Raw genomic sequence first — 22228 nt, forward strand, 5'->3', positions numbered from 1 at the left:
CCCACAGAGCCTCAAGGGGTCTTTGCAAAAAGGAATCCTCTGATTATTTCACACTTTGCTTAAAATTCTTCATCCCTAAGAACTAATGTCCAAATCCTTCAACATGGTATATGAGGCTCTCATTGCCCCTTCAGCTGTTTTTTGTTTGGTTGGTTGGCTTTTTCAGGTTTTTTTTGGCTGTGGGTTTTTTTTTGGGGCAGGGGGCTTTTTTTCCTATGAGTTTCTGGTTCTTACTATCTCCAGGTCTTTCCTCATTAAGTTGGCCTGTGCTTAGAAGGCACCTCCACTTCCTCTTCTTTACCTTTAAGCCTCAGTTCTGGCATCTCCTCCTCTAGCAAGCCCATGGCAGGAGTTAGATATCCCCCTTTCTCACTCCTATAATTACTCAGACTATCCCAGCACTGCACTTCCTACTTATTTTGTCATTATTCATTCAGCCCCCTTACTAATTCTCAGTGCTTACTCATTCGTGTGTCTATATCAGACTGGCACAGTCCAGCACATAGTAGGTACTCAAGAGATTTTGAATGAATGAGTGACTGAGTGGTTGTACATGGAGAAATGTTGCAGGAGCCAAGTTAAGAGCTAATGGCTTAAAGTGGCCCTTGATACCTCTTTTTTACTTAGCCCCTATAGGCCACTCTTATCTGCGAGTAGAAGGAGAGGTGTTTTCTGGCTCCAAAGGAGCATTGGCCTTGAAACTCATTTTGTGAGCAGAGAAAAGCGGAGAACTTGAGAGACCAATATTTCCCATAAAATATCCATCAAATACAAGCCCAGCAGATACCAGCAGTTTTCAACCCCATCACCACCATCCCCATCACCAAGTTCTTAACAGCAAATGAAGGTGAACTCCTCCCTGGAATTCTACAAGTTCAGCATATCTTTAATGTTTAGGACTTCTGTCTTTTAAATTCATGTAAATTTATCATTCTTTCTGTAAGATGGAACTGATCTTTGTAAATCAGTTACCAGTGAAATGACTTAATTCCCCAACTCATACATCCACACCTCAATTAGCCAAACTGATGTTCCAGGAAGGTGTCCCATATTTATTTTATAGCTTCCCATCCTTTTCCAACTCCTCCAAGAGGTGCCTCGTTAAGAAATATGGGATACGTTGTAGTTCCTCTTCCGTACTACCTTCTTACAAACCAAGCATCAGCCATAATTAACGAAAAAAAAAAAACTAGAATAAAAACAAAGGGGGGAGGACCTTCGGAAATAGAAAAAAGGGGGATACTGGTTCAAGATGGCAGAGTAGAAGGACGAGCGCTCACTCCCTCCTGTGAGAGCACCAGAATCACAACTAACTGCTGAACAATCATCGACAGGAAGACACTGGAGCTCACCAAAAAACATACCCTACATCCAAAGACAAAGGAGAAGCCACAATGAGACGGTAGGAGGGGCGCAATCACAATAAAATCAAATCCCATAACTGCTGGGTGGGTGACTCACAAACTGGAGAACACTTATACCACAGAAGTCCACCCACTGGAGTGAAGGTTCTGAGCCCCATGTCAGGCTTCCCAACCTGGGGGTCCGGCAAGGCGAGGAGGAATTCCTAGAGAATCAGACTTTGAAGGCTGGCAGGATTTGATTACAGGACTTCGACAGGACTGGGGGAAACAGAGACTCCACTCCTGGAAGGCACACACAAAATAGTGTGTGCATCGGGACCCAGGGGAAGGAGCAGTGACCCCATAGGAGACTGAACCAGACCTACCTGCTAGTGTTGGAGGGTCTCCTGCAGAGGCGGGGGGTAGCTGGGGCTCACCGTGAGGACAAGGACACTGGCAGCAGAAGTTCTGGGAAGTACACCTTGGCGTGAGCGCTCCCAGAGTCTGCCATTAGAGCAGACTACCAAAGAGCCCAGGTAGGCTCAAGTGTTGGCTCGCCTCAGGCCAAACAACCAACAGGGAGGGAGCCCAGCCCCACCCATCAGCAGACAAGCGGATTAAAGTTTTACTGAGCTCAGCACACCAGAGCAACAGCCAGCTATACCCACTACAAGTCCCTCCCATCAGGAAACTTGCACAAGCCTCTTATATAGCCTCATCTACCAGAGGGCAGACAGCAGAAGCAAGAAGAACACAATCCTGCAGCCTGTGGAACAAAAACCACATTCACAGAAAGACAGACAAGATGAAAAGGCAGAGGCCTATGTACCAGATGAAGGAACAAGATAAAACCTCAGAAAAACAACTAGATGAAGTGGAGATAGGCAACCTTCCAGAGAAAGAATTCAGAATAATGATAGTAAAGATTATCCAGAACCTCGGAAAAAGAATGGAGGCAAAGATTGAGAAGATGCAAGAAATGTTTAACAAAGACTTAGAAGAATTAAAGAACAAACAGAGATGAACAATACAATAACTGAAATGAAAAATACACTAGAAGGAATCAATAGCAGAATAACTGAGGCAGAAGAACGGATAAGTGACCTGGAAGACAGAATGGTGGAATTCACTGCTGTGGAACAGAATAAAGAAAAAAGAATGAAAAGAAATGAAGACAGCCTAAGAGACCTCTGGGACAACATTAAATGCAAAAACATTCGCATTATAGAGGTCCCAGAAGAAGAAGAGAGAGAGAAGGGACCCGAGAAAATATTTGAAGAGATTATAGTCAAAAACTTCCCTAACATGGGAAAGGAAATAGCCACCCAAGTCCAGGAAGCACAGAGAGTCCTATACAGGACCAACACAAGTAGAAACAGGCTGAGACACATAGTAATCAAACTAGCAAAAATTAAAGACAAAGAAAAAATACTGAAAGCAGCAAGGGAAAAATGAAAAATAACATACAAGGGAACTCCCATAAGGTTAACAGCTGATTTCTCAGCAGAAACTCTACAAGCCAGAAGGGAGTGGCATGACATATTGAAAGTGATGAAGGGGAAGAACCTACAACCAAGATTACTCTACCCAGCAAGATTCTCATTCACATTTGATGCAGAAATCAAAAGCTTTACAGACAAGCAAAAGCTAAGAGAATTCAGAACCACCAAACCAGCTCTACAACAAATACTAAAGGAACTTCTCTAAGTGGGAAACACAAGAGAAGAAAAGGACCTACAAAAACAAACCCAAAACAATTAAGAAAACGGTAACAGGAACACACATATTGATAATTACCTTAAACATGAATGGATTAAATGTTCCAACCAAAAGACACAGGCTCACTGAATGGATGCAAAAACAAGATCCATATATATGCTGTCTACAAGAGACCCACTTCAGACCTAGGGACACATACAGACTGAAGGTGAGGGGATGGAAAAAGATATTCCATGCAAATGGAAATCAAAAGAAAGCTGGAATAGCAATACTCATATCAGATAAAATAAACTTTCAAATAAAGAATGTTACAAGAGACAAGGAAGGACACTACATAATGATCAAGGGACCAATCCAAGAAGAAGATATAGCAATTATAAATATATATGCACCCAACATAGGAGCACCTCAATACATAAGGCAACTGCTAACAGCTGTAAAAGAGGAAATCAACAGTAACACAATAATAGTGGGGGACTTTAACACCTCACTTACACCAATGGAAAGATCATCCAAACAGAAAGTTAATAAAGAAACACAAGCTTTAAATGACACAATAGATCAGATAGATTTAACTGATATTTATAGGACATTCCATCCCAAAACAGCAGATTACACTTTCTTCTCAAGTGCGCACAGAACATTCTCCAGGATAGATCACATCTTGGGTCACCAATCAAGCCTCAGTAAATTTAAGAAAATTGAAATCATATCAAGCATCTTTTCTGACCACAACGCTATGAGATTAGAAATCAATTACAGGGAAAAAAACATAAAAAACACAAACACATGGAGGCTAAACAATACATTACTAAATAACCAAGAGATCACTGAAGAAATCAAAGAGGAAATAAAAAAATACTTAGAGACAAATGACAATGAAAACACGATGATCCAAAACCTATGGGATGCAGCAAAAGCAGTTCTAAGAGGGAAGTTTAGAGTAATACAATCCTACCTCAAGAAACAACAAACATCTCAAATAAACAACCTAACCTTACACCTAAAGGAACTAGAGAAGGAAGAACAAACAAAACCCAAAGTTAGTAGAAGGAAAGAAATCATAAAGATCAGAGCAGAAATAAATGAAATAGAAACAAAGTAGACAATACCAAAGATCAATAAAACTAATAGCTGGTTCTTTGAGAAGATAAACAAAATTGATAAACCATTAGCCAGACTCATCAAGAAAAAGAGGGAGAGGACTCAAATCAATAAAATTAGAAATGAAAAAGAAGAAATACAACAGACACTGCAGACATACAAAGCATCCGAAGAGACTACTACAAGCAACTCTATGACAGTGAAATGGACAACCTGGAAGAAATGGACAAATTCTTAGAAAGGTATAACCTTCCAAGACTGAACCAGGAAGAAATAGAAAACATGAACAGACCAATCACAAGTAATGAAATTGAAACTGTGATTAAAAATCTTCCAACAAACAAAAGTCCTGGACCAGATGGATTCACAGGTGAATTCTATCAAACATTTAGAAAAGAGCTAACACCCATCCTTCTCAAACTCTTCCAAAAAATTTCAGAGGAAAGAAACTCCCAAACTCATTCTATGAGGCCACCATCACCCTGATACCAAAACCAGACAAAGATACTACAAAAAAAGAAAATTACAGACCAACATCACTGATGAATATAGATGCAAAAATTCTCAACAAAATACTAGCAAACAGAATTCAACAACACATTAAAAGGATCATACACCACAATCACGTGGGATTTATCCCAGGGATGCAAGGATTCTTCAATATATGAAAATTAATCAATGTGATACACCATAGTAACAAATTGAAGAATAAAAACCATATGATCATCTCAATAGATGCAGAAAAAGCTTCTGACAAAATTCAACACCCATTTATGTTAAAAACTCTCCAGAGAATGCGCATAGAGGGAACCTACCTCAACATAGTAAAGGCCACATACGACAAACTCACAGCAAACATCATTTTCAATGGTGAGAAGCTGAAAGCATTTCCTCTAAGATCAGGAAGAAGACAAGGATGTCCACTCTTGCCATTATTATTCAACATGGTTTTGGAAGTCCTAGCCACGGCAATCAGAGAAGAAAAAGAAAAAAAAGGAATACAAATTGGAAAAGAAGTAAAACTGTCACTGTTTGCAGATGACATGATACTATACATACATAATCCTAAAGATGCCACCAGAAAACCACTAGAGCTAATCAATGAATTTGGTAAAGTTGAAGGGTACAAAATTAATGCACAGAAATCTAATGCATTCCTATACCCTAACAACGAAAGATCTGAAAGAGAAATTAAGGAAACACTCCCATTCACCACTGCAACAAAAAGAATAAAATACCTAGGAATAAACCTACCTAAGGGGGTAAAAGACCTGTATTCAGAAAATTATAAGACACTGATTAAAGAAATCAAAGATGACACAAACAGATGGAGACATATACCATGTTCTTTGATTGGAAGAATCAATATTGTGAAAATGACTATATTACCCAAAAAAATCTACCGATTCAATGCTATCCCTATCAAATTACCAATGGCATTCTTTTACAGAACTAGAACAAAGTATCTTAAAATTTGTATGGAGACACAAAAGACCCAGAATAGCCAAAGCAATCTTGAGGGAAAAAAACGGAGCTGGAGGAATCAGACCCCCTGACTTCAGACTATACTACAAAGCTACAGTAATCAAGACAATATGGTACTGGCACAAAAACAGAAACACAGATCAATGGAACATGATAGAAAGCCCAGAGATAAACCCACACACCTATGGTCAACTAATCTATGACAAAGGAGGCAAGGCTATACAATGGAGAAAAGACAGTTTCTTCAATAAGTGGTGCTAGGAAAACTGGACAGCTACATGTAAAAGAATGAAATTAGAACACTCCCTAACACCATACACAAAAATAAACTCAAAATGGATTAAAGACCTAAATGTAAGACCAGACACTATAAAACTCTCTTAGAGGAAATCATAGGAAGAACACCCTTTGACATAAATCACAGCAAGATCTTTTTTGATCCACCTCCTAGAGTAATGGAAATAAAAACAAAAATAAACAAATGGGACCTAATGAAACTTAAAAGCTTTTGCACAGCAACGGAAACTATAAACAAGACAGAAAGACAACCCTCAGAATGGCAGAAAATATTTGCAAACGAATCAATGGACAAGGATTAATCTCCAAAATATATAAACAGTTCATGCAGCTCAATATTAAAAAAACAAACAACCCAATTAAAAAATGGGCAGAAGACCTAAATAGACATTTCTCCAAAGAAGACATACAGATGGCCAAGAGGCACATGAAAAGCTGCTCAACATCACTAATTAATTATTAGAGAAATGCAAATCAAAACTACAATGAGGTACCACCTTACACCAGTTAGAATGGGCATCATTAGAAAATCTACAAACAACAAATGCTGGAGAGGGTGTGGAGGAAAGGGAACCCTCTTGCTCTGTTGGTGGAAATGTAAATCAATACAGCCACTATGGAAAACAGTATGGAGGTTCCTTAAAAAACTAAAAATAGAATTACCATATGACCCAGCAATCCCACTACTGGGCATATACCCTGAGAAAACCATACTTCAAAAAGAGTCATGTACCAAAATGTTCATTGCAGCTCTATTTACAATAGCCAGGACATGGAAGCAACCTAAGTGTCCATCATTGGATGAATGGATAAAGAAGATGTGGCACATATATACAATGGAATATTGCTCAGCCATAAAAAGAAATGAAATGGAGTTATTTGTAGTGAGGTGGATGGAGTTAGAGTCAGTCATACAGAGGGAAGTAAGTCAGAAAGAAAAAAACAAATACCGTATGCTAACACATGTATATGGAATCTAAGGAAAAAAAAAAAAAAAGGTCATGAAGAACCTAGTGGCAAGACGGGAATAAAGACATAGACCTACTAGAGAATGGACTTGAGGATATGGGGAGGGGGAAGGGTAAGATGTGACAAAGTGAGAGAGTGGCATGGACATATATACACTACCAAACGTAAAATAGATAGCTAGTGGGAAGCAACCGCATAGCACAGGGAGATCAGCTCTGTGCTTTGTGACCACCTAGAGGGGTGGGATAGGGAGGGTGGGAGGAAGGGAGATGCAAGAGGGAAGAGATATGGGAACATATGTATACATATAACTGATTCACTTTGTTATAAAGCAGAAACTAACACACCATTGTAAAGCAATTATACTCCAATAAAGATGTTAAAAAAAAAAAGAAATCAAAAAAAAAAAGTGTGTGTGTTTTGAGTGTGTGTGTGTGTGAGGGGGGCTTTTCCTTAATATGAAAGCTATGCAAAACTTCACACTTGTATACCTAATGATTCTAGAGTTATTTCACACCACCATCATCCACAATCCCTTGAGAGCTTCCAATGAATCCTATTATTTCCATAGTCCTTAAAGAAGAAAAAAGTACCTCCAGGGGCTTTCTCTCTTGGCATCACTTCATACAAAAAACTCAGATATATTTGCATTTATGTAAAAAGATATTCAATACAGCACTCTTTGAAGCAGAAATTTTTTTAAAAAACCTGGAAATTTAAATGCCCATCAAAAAAAGACTGGTAAAATAAATGACAGCACATCTAGACAGTGGCATTTCATGCACAGTATCATGTAGCCATCAAATAAGATGAGGTAGATAGATCATTGTTACGTGTACAAGCATGCATTGCAAGAGCTCCAGGATAAGTGGTTAAGAGAAGAAAGCAAGGCAAGGAATAGGCATAAATTCTACTGAATACAAAAAAAGAGGGGAATTATTTATGTATTCATTCATTCATATATTCATTCATTTATATGTAATGTCTCTGTAAAGATGCACTAGTGATTATCCCTGGGAAAAACTAGGGGTTACTGGAGGGTGGAGATATACTTTTTACGATACACACTCTTATATTGCTTAAATTTTTCACCATAAACTTTTCAAAAACTAAAACAAAAGCTATCTGGAGGAAGTAAAGGTAAAAGCAGAGAGGAAGGGCAAAGCCTGCCTCACTGCCTACCTGACTCACTGCTTCCTGGGCCACAGTCCAGCAGCCCGGGGCTGGTGTGACGGGCTCCAACTTCTGTGATTTTTCATCCTGGGAGGCACTATGCTTTCTTTCGAGAGGGGGGACATCAGTGACTGAGGATGGTTCAGGAAAGAGCCCCTATATCCGAAATGCAGAGCCTCTCCCCACATTCTTTAGAATTTTATCTTCATGCATTATACTTTTGATTAAGGCCCATCTCACAGCGTCTACTTCCTTTTCCCCACAAACTTTAAGAGGTCATCTCTACCTACATCCCCCATGTTCAAAGTAATTCACATCTGTTGCCAAGACTGTGGTCAAAGAAAATGTTTGTGAAGGACTTTTCCTCCACATTGAGGACCAAACCACCTTGACAACAGGGGTTTTTGACAGTAAACTCTGGGGAAAAGGCCCATTCATTCCTGGCCCAGCTGGCCAATTACCCAGTGAGGAGTCCTTCTGACGCCATTAGCCCTACAACAATTTAGGAAGCATTCCCAGTGTTCAGAGAACCCCTTAAATGAAATTAGACCAGTATTTGAGCCAATCCATATCAAAGAGCCAAAAGGAATAATTAAAGTGTGAATGCTTTATTCTTTAGTGTTTAATAGAAGAATACATCACAAGTCACATAATCAATGATTCATTACTTCACACACAGGGAGGAAAACAATATTGAGTATTTCTGTTATACAACTGGTTGTGAACACAGAGAACCAAAGTCTCTAGAGCATTTAGATGGCTGAAGAAATTCTCACTTAAAGTTTGGGCACGTCTGAAAAAACTTCCTCGGCTTTTAAAATATAAAAGGATTTTTTTTTTTCTTGGCTTTCTGTTTCATTAGAAAGCCTGATAATTGTATAATGATTTTTTCCCTTTCTCCTTCAATTTTGAGAATATGGCTCAGTGATATGTATCACTTAGCATATAACATTTTCAACAATTTCATAATCCCAGATAACTCTGTGGGAATCTTACATTGTTTCTCAGGTAAGAGTTTTTCAGATGCCCAGAAAAATTTAAATAATGTATAATTTGCATCTTCAAAATTAATATCCACAATGGATGTTTTAACCTTTGTCATTAAATGTCACAAATGCTGTTTGAGTGGTCATAAATGAATTGTCATTTGTATTCAATATTAATAGCAAAATTCACCTGCCTATAAAGTCACAAAGACAGTTGTATAATAGTTTACATTACAATTAATGTTCACATACCTCAAAACACATTTAGAATTAAAAAAAAAAAAACCTGGGAAAAAAATCACAAAATGTATAAGGTGACAAGAATTCTTGGTCAACTAGTTCAGCTTCCTACCACACGAGTTTATACTCTAATGTAAATATTCTGGTTGAATTTCTTCCATCTTAGTTTCAAGGGCCCCAGTAGAGAATAGAAGTCTTCAAACATTAATACTTTTAGATGTTTATCATCCAAAATTGTGACAAAGAAAAGTTAACTTCAACATAGCATGTTTCTGGCTCTAGGAAAGCCTATTTTAGGTACTATAGCCACTGGAAACACAAGACTTATTTATTTCTCAAGAGATAGATTTAGGTCATCTAAGAAAACTAATTCAGTTTTTAAATGAGTTATAATAAGGAAAAACAGAAAAAAATTCCAAAGGATTTACTCTAGTAGGTTTACAATAAAAATATTCAGTTTACAATTTTAGAAATTTAAGTCAACTGAGTATTTATGATTTAGATTATAAAAAAAAATTCTTAAGGAATTCAATGCCTCCAGTCAATACTGTTCTAAATGCCTGCACTATCATTTATCACTTTTCATGTGGAGTACAAAAATGTTTTTGAATATTAGATTAGAATTTACCATAATTTAAAAAGTAAAAAATTATCAAAGCCTCAACTTACATGGCTTTAATGTAATAATAACATTCCATGGAAAATTCCAGTAAAAATTGTAATATGTTATGAGCATGCCAGTTGCCTATTTTGTCTGAGAATTCACAGATTATGCATTTCCCCAGAAAAGCAACAGGCTCCATATATATATGGATCTGGTTTGAAAGAGAAGACAATTTTGTCTAGTATTATAAATTATCACTTTGCTATCAATACAAAAACCAAATAAAACACAAGAATAAAAATCGTGCTGAAAGGGAAAAAATGTAAGTCCCACACATTCAAGGAATATTTTCCACAACACACAATTTGAAAAATTAAAACGAACATGGTTCATAGTCTACATGTTTTAAAAAACAGACAATATGTCAAACACTTGGTGCAAAAGCATTGAACATGGTACCTGTTTTTTTAACCACCACTGTCAACCATTCTTTTTTAAAAAGTTAAATTTGTTATTAAAATCTAATGTCACTCAGTTGTATTTATGAACCAAATGGTAATTAGAGCCATGACATATGTAAATGCATGCTACACTGAGTCAGATTAATGCAGTTATAATTTCTGAATAATTTATGACACTCTCCCAGGTTACTGAATGTCTTTGGAGAGCTTACTCAAATGGACGCTCAATATCTCTTCCAGGCTCACAGATGACAACCAACACTCCAGCCCACTTTGTAGACCACTAAGGGTCCTTCTGTGGCTCAGAGCACATGGTGAATACGGGACCCAAAAGTGCAGAGGCCAAGTCATCTTATCTCAGTTATAGTATCCACCCAATGTAAAAATGAGATTCCTACCCAGCCTTTACTTTGGGCTAAGGTAGAATTTTTCATGTATTATCAACTTCCAACTTTAGAGGGGACAGTCATCATAGAAAAAAAGGTTGGTTTACCATCTCTAACCATTCAATTCCCAGTCTTTCAGATAATGACAGGGGTTAGGGAGTACTGCAGGGCAGCAAGGATGTGTGGAGGAGTGAGATGTGGACGAACAAAGCTGTGAAACTGTTCAACTCAAAGTTTTACAAGATAAAACTTTTAAGACTTGGGTGGCAGAGACAAAACTTGAGCAATTTCCCGTGACTCCTGGAGTTGAGCAGATTTAACAAGGCAAATCAGAATCTCGGAGTCTTGCCATACGTCAGTGGCTTTGATCTGTCCCAAGATGTTCTCAATTATGTGCTTTTTGTTGCACAATCTAACAGAATACCACATAGGGTGCAGAAATCTCTGTGACACTTACCTTTGGCCAGTGAGTGACATTCCTAAATCATTTCAGGCTTGAAACAGGGCTAGGTTCTGATGTGTTACCTAGTCCGAGAACACACCCAACACATAAGCAAATGTGACTTCCTGAATGTTTCTGCTTCCCTTACAATTATGGTCTTTGTAATTGTAAAGCTAACTTTACTTTTCTAAAAAGGCACCTCCAACAAAAGACCTCAAAACTTTCTCTTCCCCAATAAAAAAAAAAAAAGAATTGGTGGATTAAAAATACAGGTACTGTGGTTTATGCAGACAGTTAATTGACATATTAGTATACAACTAATATCCAAGCAAAAAGTATGGAGCAAACTCAGCTTTATAACTATGTATTTTTTTTCTAACCCAATTTCCCCATAGACAAGGATATAAGAAACTCATTGAAACATGTTGCTTTAGTATATACACCATCTGATGCAAGTTACTGGGGGTAAATACAGGAACGTTTATAGCATTAGTAAATTAATTAAAAAACTAAATGATTCATGTAAAATGTTTATATATGGTATATACAGATTGGATCACATGAGTCTAAGAATAAAACTGTTCCAATTCTTAACATCTGTTATGGACATATAGTAAGATACAGTACAAGATTCATTTTTAAAAAGAAGAAAAAAAATAGCGCTAATTTAAACACTGAAAACGACTCTTACAAAATCTTTTAAAAACCTACTTCAAGAGAATGATGCTGAAACAAATGAAAAAGGACAGGCTTCTCCGTCATCACAGAATATCCAAAGGAGCCTCACAGCATGAAAGACGATTCATCTCCCTTCACTTACAGTGTAGATACGATATACAGTGGGGATTTATTCCATGTTAGAGTAAAGGTATAAGGCAACCAGGTCTCCTTCTGTTTCAGTTGCATTTACATGGAACACCATTTTATTGCTCAGCTCACTTTTAAGCACTTATTTGCCTTCATTTAAAAATATTCCACTTTACAGCTATCTACAGATGGCAGCCCTTGGCGCTTCTATTCTCTGCAGCTCTGTCATTCAAAAGATTCCACCTTAACTTCAAACAACCTGCATCGAAGTGGCATTTTTCAGGTTTGCCCAGAAGTCAAAATTGGCTGGGCTTGCAGACAGTAAGGATTTTTAATAAGAGAACTTAAGTCTAAGTAACCCAAATCAACATATTTTGTTCAAGGAAATAGATTTTAAAATCAGGACTTATAATCAACAAGAAAATAAAGTTCAAAAACTAAAACCCTACTGGGTAACTCTTTGGTTAGGTTATATAAGTATCAGCAAAACAGTTAGTTCAATAAACTGCCAGGTAAGAGTAGATCTGTGATTCACCTTTACAAAATGCTTTGCATGTTTTTGTGTGCTATTTTGTTAATGTGCATGTACTCAGACGGACGGTACAAACTTCCAACTTTCAAATAATAAATGAGTATGTCCTCTCCTCCCTTCCCACCCCTCCTACCCTCCTTCCTCCCTCCCCACCCCACCCAAGGCTTAAGAGCTAAGGTCCTACTGACAGTCACTGCAATAATACAGGTTTTCTTAATACCCACGACGTGCATTACTACCCAGCTCCGTTTACAGTCACAGCCAGGTGACCTCCTGCAATGCTCGGCGACCTGAGCCGTCATTCTCTCTTTCCCCCTCTTGTCAATAACGGCTGCCATGCCAAGCAGTCGAACCAAGGGCTTCTGGCGGTGAGCCCAGGAGAAAGGGTGCCTCTTCAGGCAGGAGGGGAACTTTCTACAAGTTTAAACCACAGGCGAAGACCTTTAAATTTGCACGGAAACCAAACGCTCCTTCATTATGCCATCACCAGATTCTTCTCCTACTTCTACCTGTAACTTTTCAAAACTTTATTCATTTATAGTCCCTGAACAGCCTCCGCGGGATCCTAATTCCAGCTCTGGAGTCTTCCATTCAGCCTTCTAAAACTTCACCTTTAAAGAGGGTCAAAAGACTGCGTAATAAATGACCTTTCAAAACTATTCGCAGACACTGCTACCAATTCTATCTCTTAAACCGCGAATGAGTCATCAGGGCTTGAGAAGATTTCAAGGAATCTTCTATACACTGGACAGGGTCCAGTTGGGTTCGGAACAATTCAGTCATTCCCAGGTACTCGGTGACTTTGTAGCCACACTGCCCCACTACATCCAGACTGAAGGACAATCCGGGGGAGGGGTGATTTGAGGCCGGGGGCAGAGGAAGCATGGGGTGGAGAGGTACGTCTGGGCTCTCTCTTCTAGTGGGGTCCAGAGAAGACGAAGAAGCCGAGAGGACCTGTGGCTGCAGGTTCTAAAGTGAGGGGTCAGTGGGTCTACTGCAGGTGGGGAACAGGGGAATGGGAGAACGTGGGGTGGGAGGGGAAATCTATAGCCCTCTCCCGGGCAAGAAAGAGAGGGAATGCGCGCGCTGGAGTCGCAAGAGGGTGTGGGGAGTTCACTCCCTGCAGAAGACGTACTCGGTGTAGCTGGTCCAGATCTTGTCCTCGTTCTGGTCGGTGCTGCTGGCGAAGGCGCAGGTGCCCGTGGAACTGCACGCCACCATGTGGAAGCCCGACTCGGACAGCTTGTCGAAGGCCTGCTCCAGGAAGTTGAACTTGAGGTAATAGCGCGAGGTGTAGCGCTCCGGAGGCCGGTCGGGGTCCCGGCTCTCGTTCAGGGTGTCCCCGAACACCTCCTTGGCCAGCGACGTCTTGCCGCACACAGTGATGCGCGCCACTCGCCGGAACTTGGCGTCCGCCTGCGCGTCCCGCCCGATGGTGTAGGAGCCGCGGTAGCCGATGGTGATGTAGCCCGAGCGTCGGCTGCCGTCCAACGACTGGGACGGCGTGAGCAGCGGGCCCGCCGCGCCCCCCGACGGGCTGCGGCTAGCCACCTCCAGGGTGGGCGACGGCGCCCCAGCCGAGGCGCCCTCCTGCTGCTCAGGCTCCGCGTAGCCGAGCGGCAGCAGCTCGTCGCCCAGCGAGCCCTCCTTCTGCACCCCGCGCCGCGAGTGCGGCGGCGGCGGCCCGGGGCCGGGCTGCTGGGGCTCCCCGAGGCGGCGCACGAGCTCCGGCAGCTCGAAGTACTCGGCTTCGCGCTGCAGCCGGCTGCGCTCGGGGAAGTAGTCAGGCAGCACGAGCTGCAAGTCCCGCAGGTAATCCAAGATGTAGCGGAAGAGGAAGCCGTCTCGGTCTAGAAAGAAGCGGCCTTTGCTGTCCCGGGCCAGCTCCTGCGGCTGCTGCTGCGTGAACATGCGCCAGAGCAACGAGTCGGGAACCGACACCACCGTGCAGCGCCTGGTCACATACACCTGGCCCCCCACGTTCAGCTCCACGATGTCGGGATAGAGCGGCGGCTCAGCCGAGGACGACGAGGAGCCGCTGCCGCCGCCGCCACCACCACCCCCGTTGGGTAGTCCACGAGTGCTGTCCGCCAGAGCCATGGCCAAGAGGTGGCCGGGCTAGGGCAGTGAGCGAGAGCCGGGCCGCGCGCCGGAGCCGCCGCCGCCGCCTTTCTCGGACGCTCGCTCAGCCCTGCGCCCCGGCCCACCGCTGCCGCCGAGAGCCGCGCGGAGCCGAGTGCACAATGCGAGCGCGCCTCCGTGCGCCCCCGCGAGCCCCGCTGCACTCCTCCCGCCTCGCCCGCGCGCTCCAGGGGAGTGCCGGGTGGCGGCCCGCGCGCTGCTTAAGTAGAGCCGCCCGCCCGGGCGCCGCGGCGAGCAGAAGGCGGGGGCGGCAGCGGAGCGGCGGAGCCTCGCTCCCAGGGCGGGAGGGGGTGGTGGGGCGGGGAATCGATTTGCATCTGAAACGCTGATGCCGCGGCGGGCTGCTGGCTCCACCCAGGCTCGCGCGCCGCCCGGACGCCCCGACTTCCCTACGGCCTCCTCGCCCGGCGCTCTAGCCCCTTCCCGCTCCTGCCCAACTTTCTTCCTCTTCCAAAGCGGACAGAACCTGGGCTTGGCCGCTTCGGAAGACGAGCCTTCTTTGGAGGGGCAGTCACTGCGCCCCCTCCTCCTAACTGCAGCCGGAGACTGTGGAAGGAGCACTTGAACTTTCCGGCTCCCCCCACCTGGGGAGTGGAAGGGCCTGGCTGCCCCCGGAGACTAGCCGCTTTAAACACTGTAACTGTGGCGCTTTAAACACGCGGCTCGTCTCGTTGCTGAAAGTTCTAGAGAGAGTCCAAAAAATCTGGAGAGGCGGTGGGGCCGCCCCGGCCCGGAGGCAGCTAGATTTTGTTTGCGCGTACGAGTAGCCTCGAAAAAACCCTAGAAACAAAAAGCTAACCTCGGTATCCTGCTGTAGGACGCTCTCCCATAGTTTATTTTCTGGGTAAAAAGGCAAACTCATTAGTTGGGAGACCTCAGAATTGGAGGAAATGGCAAAAGGGGAACTTGGGTGAGTTCAATGAGTGACTTCGGGGCGTGTTCCCCTCCCAGTGGCGGACGCGACCTTCCCCCCCACCCCCCCACCCCCGCCGCTTTTTGGCCAAGCTGAAGGGGCATGTACTGTGAGGCCTAAGGGAAAGCTACGTTTCCGCGGCCCTACCAGCCCCGGGTGAATCGCGCAATGAAACTCGGAGGGTTTGAAGGTCAAATATAATTTAGAAAACCTACCTTTCAAACCCTGCGTCTTTATCCTCCCAAAGGTCCAGGCGCACCCGCTCTCCCGCGGGCCTGGGTCATTCTGTTCAGCCCTTTCCCAGGTGCCCTCTAGTCTCAGGGTCCTTGTACATTTGAAGGCCCGCTCTAGATCCCTTCCGGTCCTCTAACTCCTGCTCCCTTCGCACACGTATTCGCCCTTCACAATGCAGCACCCAGGTCTCCTCCCCCGGGAAAGCTTCCCTGACTCCTCAGGTGGGTGGGGCTTCGGATGGCCCCTTCCACGTGCCCTAACGCCCAACACATTCTGACATGACGCGTCTGTGAGTGATTATCTAATCTCTGACTTTGGTAAATAGTCTCCTGAGCACTGCAGAAAGAGGACGGAAGAGAGGGTAGCGAAGAATGTTTAGCAATCATCAAGTCAATGGTTATTGGTTGTGCACCAGGTATTCATTCGGCCGCGCCGGGTAAAGGAATAATGTAAGACGGAATAGACTCCACAGAGCTTTCAGTGTAGCCCGGTAGGCAAGGGTCAGAAGTCTGAGCAGTTATCAGATCGGTTTGAAGTACAGACTGTCAATCAGTATAAATCAGGCGAGATCTTTGTTCTTGATGATAATGTTTCCCCTTTTGTGTAACTACCCGATGGGCTTTACAGTCTCCTCATGGATGTGTGTCATTTTTACTTTGAAATGTTTATGTCTGCTGAACAGTTATCTCATGCATGTCAGTGTACTGAAATAAGATCAAGCCCCAGACCAGCTCACTTAACTGCAAGTACAGATTGTGATACTGAATATATTTGACCACTCTTTTTTTGTTTGTTCTTTGGTATAAATAATAGCTGACACAAAAGTTCCAAGTTCCAAAGCTGAATTTCTAGGCGGCTGGGCTACTATTTGTAATATCAGTGTCAAAGCCCTAAAGAAACCAGTCTCTTTTTTGTAAATCCAAGAAAAGCCTTTTTCATATCAATTCTGTACATATTTTTGTATCATTACTTTGTTCATCATATCAGCAAATCCTGTCAGTTTTGCCTTCAGAATTCTTCCAGGCTATTAACATGCTTCACCACCTCCCTGCCATCACCCGGGACCAAGCCACCCATCACCTCTTGCATTGGCCTCCTAACTGCTTCCACCTTTGCCTCCTACAGTCTTTTATCACCAGAACAAAAAGAGGGATCCCATTATAACCTAAGTCAGATCATGTCACTGTGTCCAAAGCCCCTCATTGGCTTCCCATCTCACCAAAAGTAAAAACCAAAGTACTTTCATTGCTTACAATACTCTACAAGATTGGAGCTGTCCCACCAGAACCTCTCAGACGCATCCCCTGCCACTCTCCCAGGAGCTCCATGCTTTAACCACAGTACCCCCACCCCCTACTGTTTGCTCAGGGCCTTTGCACTTCCTGCTCCCTGTGCTGAAAGACTCACTTCCCCTCCCCCTCTTATCTTCCTCATCTTGTTCAGGTGTCTCCCTTCTCACCTTCTTCAGACCTCTGCAGCAAGACCTTCCCTTGATCACCCTATTTAATGTAGCACAACCCCGCCTAAGCAGCATCCATTTCCCTGCTTTATTTGTTTACTGTTTGTTTCCCCGCATTAGAATATAAAGTCCAAGAGATCATAGATTTGGGTTTGCTTGATTCATCGCCACAGCCCCAGTGCCTAGAACAGAACTGACATATAATAGACATTGGATAAATATCTGTTTCCCACTTGTTTATTCCACCAATATTTATTAAAGGTCTACTACTATGTTCTAGGCAACATGTTAAAAAATAATAATCTCTGCTTTCTTGGAGCTTCCAGTCTTGTGAGGGAGACAGATAATAAATATACAGATGAGTAAATCTACTTCAGGTAGAGATAAATGCCATGAAGAAAATAAAATTATGAAATGAGATAGAGGGACTGAGTACAAGGATACTAGTTTATATAGACTGGCTGGGAGCCTCTCCACGAAAGTGGCATTTGAGCCGAATAATAAGCAAGAAAGCCATGAGAAGTTCTGGAGGAAGAACATTCCAGGCAGAGGGCAAAGCAAGTGAAAGGAGTCTGGGTTAAGAATGATTTTGGTACATCTCACAGTAGAAGTTGGTCTATTGTATCATCTGCTTGTATCTCCAGAGTACCCTTGAAGAGATCAGCACAAGCTCAAATGTGAGCCATACTAGACACTACCTTCATTCTCCATCACTTAACGTATTCATCCTCTATAGGCTGGTCTACTGCAGGAAGCCATCAGGATTTCCTTACAGAAGTCTCAGTTGTGCATGAGAGGAATAATAATGAATGAAACGGGATGTGAGACTGAAGGAATAATTTTCTGGTTAATTTTGTATGTTCTATTTCCTGCCTACTGGTTGGTGTCATGAAATTCAAGAGGAAATAAAATAGGGAACTTTAATGCTGGGACTTAAAGGCCTGAGTGTTTATAGAGGAAGGGAGGGGCCATAACTCTTTAGCTTCTTCAATAGGTTAAATATGCTTAATTGTCAGAGGATAAGGGAGGATTTGGGAAGCCACGAGCTCTGTGTCTCATCTCAATCCAGCTTCTAGTGATGGATACGTTGATGGTCATTGTTTCTTTTCAAGTGACTGTGTACTTTCTTACATAACAGACAGCTGTCCTTTTATCCTAAAGTGTAGGGTATTGGAAACATCTCTGGACCTACATTCTCATCTGATTTGTATCTCTTCCCCCACCTATTGCCTTCCAATCAGCTTCCCACCCTACCTCCAATGCACGTAGTAAATATTCTGAACACCAAAGATTTAAGAAAGGAATGAGGAAGATTACGAGAAATATAAAGTTAAAAGGGGAGGAAGAACTGGGGTGAAATGAAGTGAGTGCCTCTGAGGACTGAATAAATCTAATATATGTGAAAACGGTCTGTAAGCTGTAAAACACCATTCAAGTGTCAGAATCAGTATTTTCTACTGTCTATCATGCTCGACAAGTCTACTCAGTAAATACTGAATGAATAAATGAATGGCAGAAACATTAAAATGAATGCTGTGAGGAAAGGGGAGAAGAGACAGAATCAGAAATTGTCCCAAACAAATGTTTAGCTCATTCATCATCCTCCCAATATGTGTGAATCTTATCTGTATGCAGGCTTTAAAAGTCATTGACTTTTTGCATTCAGGGAGAGAAAAGAATTAGACACAGAGAGATTAAATAACATTAAGCTTAAATGAACCAGGGGGTAAAATGATCTTAATGAAGATCTGGTAAAAGATATGCCAATAACTAATCTTTAAAAAAGAGAGTGAAAATGTTATGTGAGGGACATTGCCGAAATACTAGGTCTAGAAAGTAAATTCCAACATCACTATTATATGATTTTTATACCTAAGAGAACCAAACAGAGAAACAAAAATTAATAATGTTGGAAATTTTTAAATTTTTATTTCCATATCCTTATAAACAGTATCTGAAGCTTTTCCAGGAAACAGGTAATAATATGATAGCAAGCGTTGATATAGCACTTACTGTGTGCCAGCCCAGTTAATAGAACTATACGAGTTTTAGCACATTTAATCCTCACGATAACTCCATGGGGTTGGTACTGTTATTACCTGATTTTTAGAAGATCATGAGAGCAAATAAGTGGTGGAGCTGGGATTTGAACCCAGGCGGTCTAACTTTAAAATTTGTGCTTTTAAATACTGTGTGTGTGTATTGTGTATGTAACTATGTATATAAAAACACTTCTATGAATGCTTTATATGTAGGAAAGAAATAGGTTCTATGATTTTCCCCACTTTACAGATGATGAGCCCAAGGCAAAGAGAGGTTAGGTAATATGACCAAGATAATGCAGCCATTTAGCCCTGCTAGGCACAAGAATGGTGTCCTAACGTCCATGGACTTATGATCTACAGGATTGGTAACCAGAAACTCAAAGTAGCTGCTGTGAAAGAATTAGGATTAGGAAGGAGTTAAATCCTTGGCTCTCATTTCTCCTTCTATCAATGGCACAATCCTGCCTCAAGTAAGAATCTCCAAGGACACATTGAGCCCACAGACAGAATGGACACATTGTTGTCCTACTCTTCACCCGAGTCCTACACACAATAAATATATGATTTTACTTCTGGCTCTCTAAAATACCATTATGGTTTACAAAGCACCAGGTTTGTAGTATGTTTACTCAGTTTTATTCTGATCTCATTTACTGTGGACTAGGATAAAGTGAGTCCATGGAAACTGTTGAGACCTAGGTTCTAGTATTCAAAAGCAAGTAGTATCTACTGGTCTTCTGGAGCTTGTAAAATTGAACAAGTATATTCTACTTTGGCGTTAGATGTCACACTGAGCACAAAAATAACTGGCCCTCATGCACACGGGTGATTCTGGAATTTCTGACAGAGGCTAATTATTAACATCACTGATGTTTCATGTGAATCTGAGGGTTTCGGTTTCAAATTGTGATATTAAACGTAGAGGTTAATTATAAATGAGTTATCACATTCTATTCTAGTGCTTCACTGTTTTGAGGGCTTTCATATTGTCAGGTTCACTTGATGATCACAGTTTTGGAGGATGTTATTCAACAGTGTCACAAATGAAGAAAGACTCTCAGAAAGGTTAGTGACTGACATTGCCTCTCAGGTAGCACCAGAATGCAAGTGGTGCCTTTCAGGTAGCTGGGATGCAGTACTGGGATGCAAATGGATGCTTCCTGACTCCTCATTCAGTGCTCTTCAAACTCCTTAGCAGCCCTATCAAATCTGCTCCATTAATACCCCCAATGAGGGCTGGCACTCAAAATAATCACCTTGGGGACTCTAGGCTTATTTGAGAGATGTCAGAATCACCCACCACTTTTGGCATATCTGTTTGGGAACTTTCTTCAGGGCTAGTTTACACAAGAACATCATTTCATTAATTTACACCTATGCCAAATTTTGGGTTGATCACTTTTTATAAGGCTGTAATACAGGGCACCACACTGCAGGACACACCCAGATGCCTGAGAATAATTAGGACAAAGCCAGTTTTCATAAGTGTGAAACTAAAGTAATGATTATCAGATAATCAGTAAAGACTATCACCTTTTGACACTGGGTTTTAAAGATCTCATCCCTGGAATTCCCTAATCAGCTGAATGGCATTGAGTTTAGGTTACTCAGAAAGAAGAAAGGCTGATTCAACTTCAAAGATTTTAATATGTGGTTCCAGAAGGTCTGCATATTTCACTGTGTGTACGTATGTAACTATGTATGTAAACATTTTCACGTAATGGGCAACTACTTATGTAATTGTAAGATCATTTGTTTGATATAATTAAGGGGGGGAAAAACACCTTTCCCCAGTTTGCTTTCCAGAAATATGCATAATATTTCACAGTAGGGAAATGGCCTTAAACTATGCTAAATTTTAAATTTATATTACATAATAGGATTTGTTTTTAGAAAATAGGTTTCTTTTCCTACAGTAAAGTATAGATGAGAAAAATCATACACATTGGAGTCGGATGAACCTACGTTCTTCTTCTGGCCTTGTTACTTAAAATCTAAGATACTGGGTGAAGTTATTTAAATATTCTGAACTTCAGATCTTTATCTTATAATGGAGCAAAAACACCTGTTTCATCAGACTTTTGTGAAGTTAGATGATATAAAGCATTTCATTTCACACTGTCCAGCACATAACGGACACATCATAAACATAAGTTTCTTCCTCTACCCTCCCACTCCCGTTTCCATTGACTTCTATAACCCAAACAGTTTCTTGTTGAGTGTGCTTTCCTTGCTCTCCTCCTAGCTTTATTTCTTTTACTTGGATGTCATCCAAGTACTGTCTTCAGTACTATCTATAATGGACCAGGGTCAATAGCATTTCATCTGCAGTTCCTCATTCTTCCCAGGAGTCAGTCATTTCTCACAAATTTGCTCTTTGGTTGGAAGATGTAATCAAAATCCAGATAGCTTGGGACTCTCCATTTCAGAGCTTATTTCTCATCCTAGTCTTTGCATCTCAAGTGACAGTTACTAACATAGCTTAGTTTTATCTCTAACTAAAAACTCAGCCTGATGGCTGAACCTTGAAAGCATGGTCTCGCTGAAAGAAGCCAGACACGACAGGCCACGTATTGAATGATTCCATTTCTATGAAATGACCCAAAGAGGTAAATCCATGGAGACAGAAAGCAGAGCAATGGTGACCAGGGACTGGGGTGACAGGAATGAGGAATGACTGCTTATGGGGGGGCGGGATTCTCTCTTGTGTTGATGAAAATGTTCTAAAATTGGTTCTGGTGTTGGTTGCACAAGTCTGTGAATATACTAAATAAAAACCATTGAACTGTGTACTTTAAGTGGGAGAATTGTGTGATATATTATCTCAATAAAGTGGTAAAAAAAAACTCAGCCTGCCATTGGCAACACCTGGGAGAGAAAGTCTAGG

At 41.7% G+C, this 22228-nt stretch overlaps 2 protein-coding genes across 2 annotated transcripts in view; both read right to left on the reverse strand.

Moving 5' to 3' along the window:
• The window catches only part of LOC309615922 (uncharacterized protein), a gene marked incomplete at its 5' end in the record, with an annotated part of 457881 nt that overhangs the window by 373381 nt on the left and 62272 nt on the right, over nt 1–22228 (reverse strand). The window lies entirely within an intron of this gene.
• KCTD12 (potassium channel tetramerization domain containing 12) lies at nt 8678–14872 on the reverse strand. Its single transcript, XM_082365995.1, has one exon. The coding sequence runs from the start codon at nt 14646–14648 to the stop codon at nt 13662–13664; it is 987 nt and encodes a 328-aa protein (XP_082222121.1). The 5' UTR covers nt 14649–14872; the 3' UTR covers nt 8678–13661.

This window comes from Balaenoptera borealis, assembly GCF_965194805.1.
Source record: "Balaenoptera borealis genome assembly, chromosome: 18".
NCBI lineage: Eukaryota > Metazoa > Chordata > Mammalia > Artiodactyla > Balaenopteridae > Balaenoptera > Balaenoptera borealis.

Excerpts from the sequence above, each read along its gene's own strand:
- KCTD12 (XM_082365995.1), bottom strand. The coding sequence starts at position 14,648 with ATGGCTCTGGCGGACAGCACTCGTGGACTACCCAACGGGGGTGGTGGT.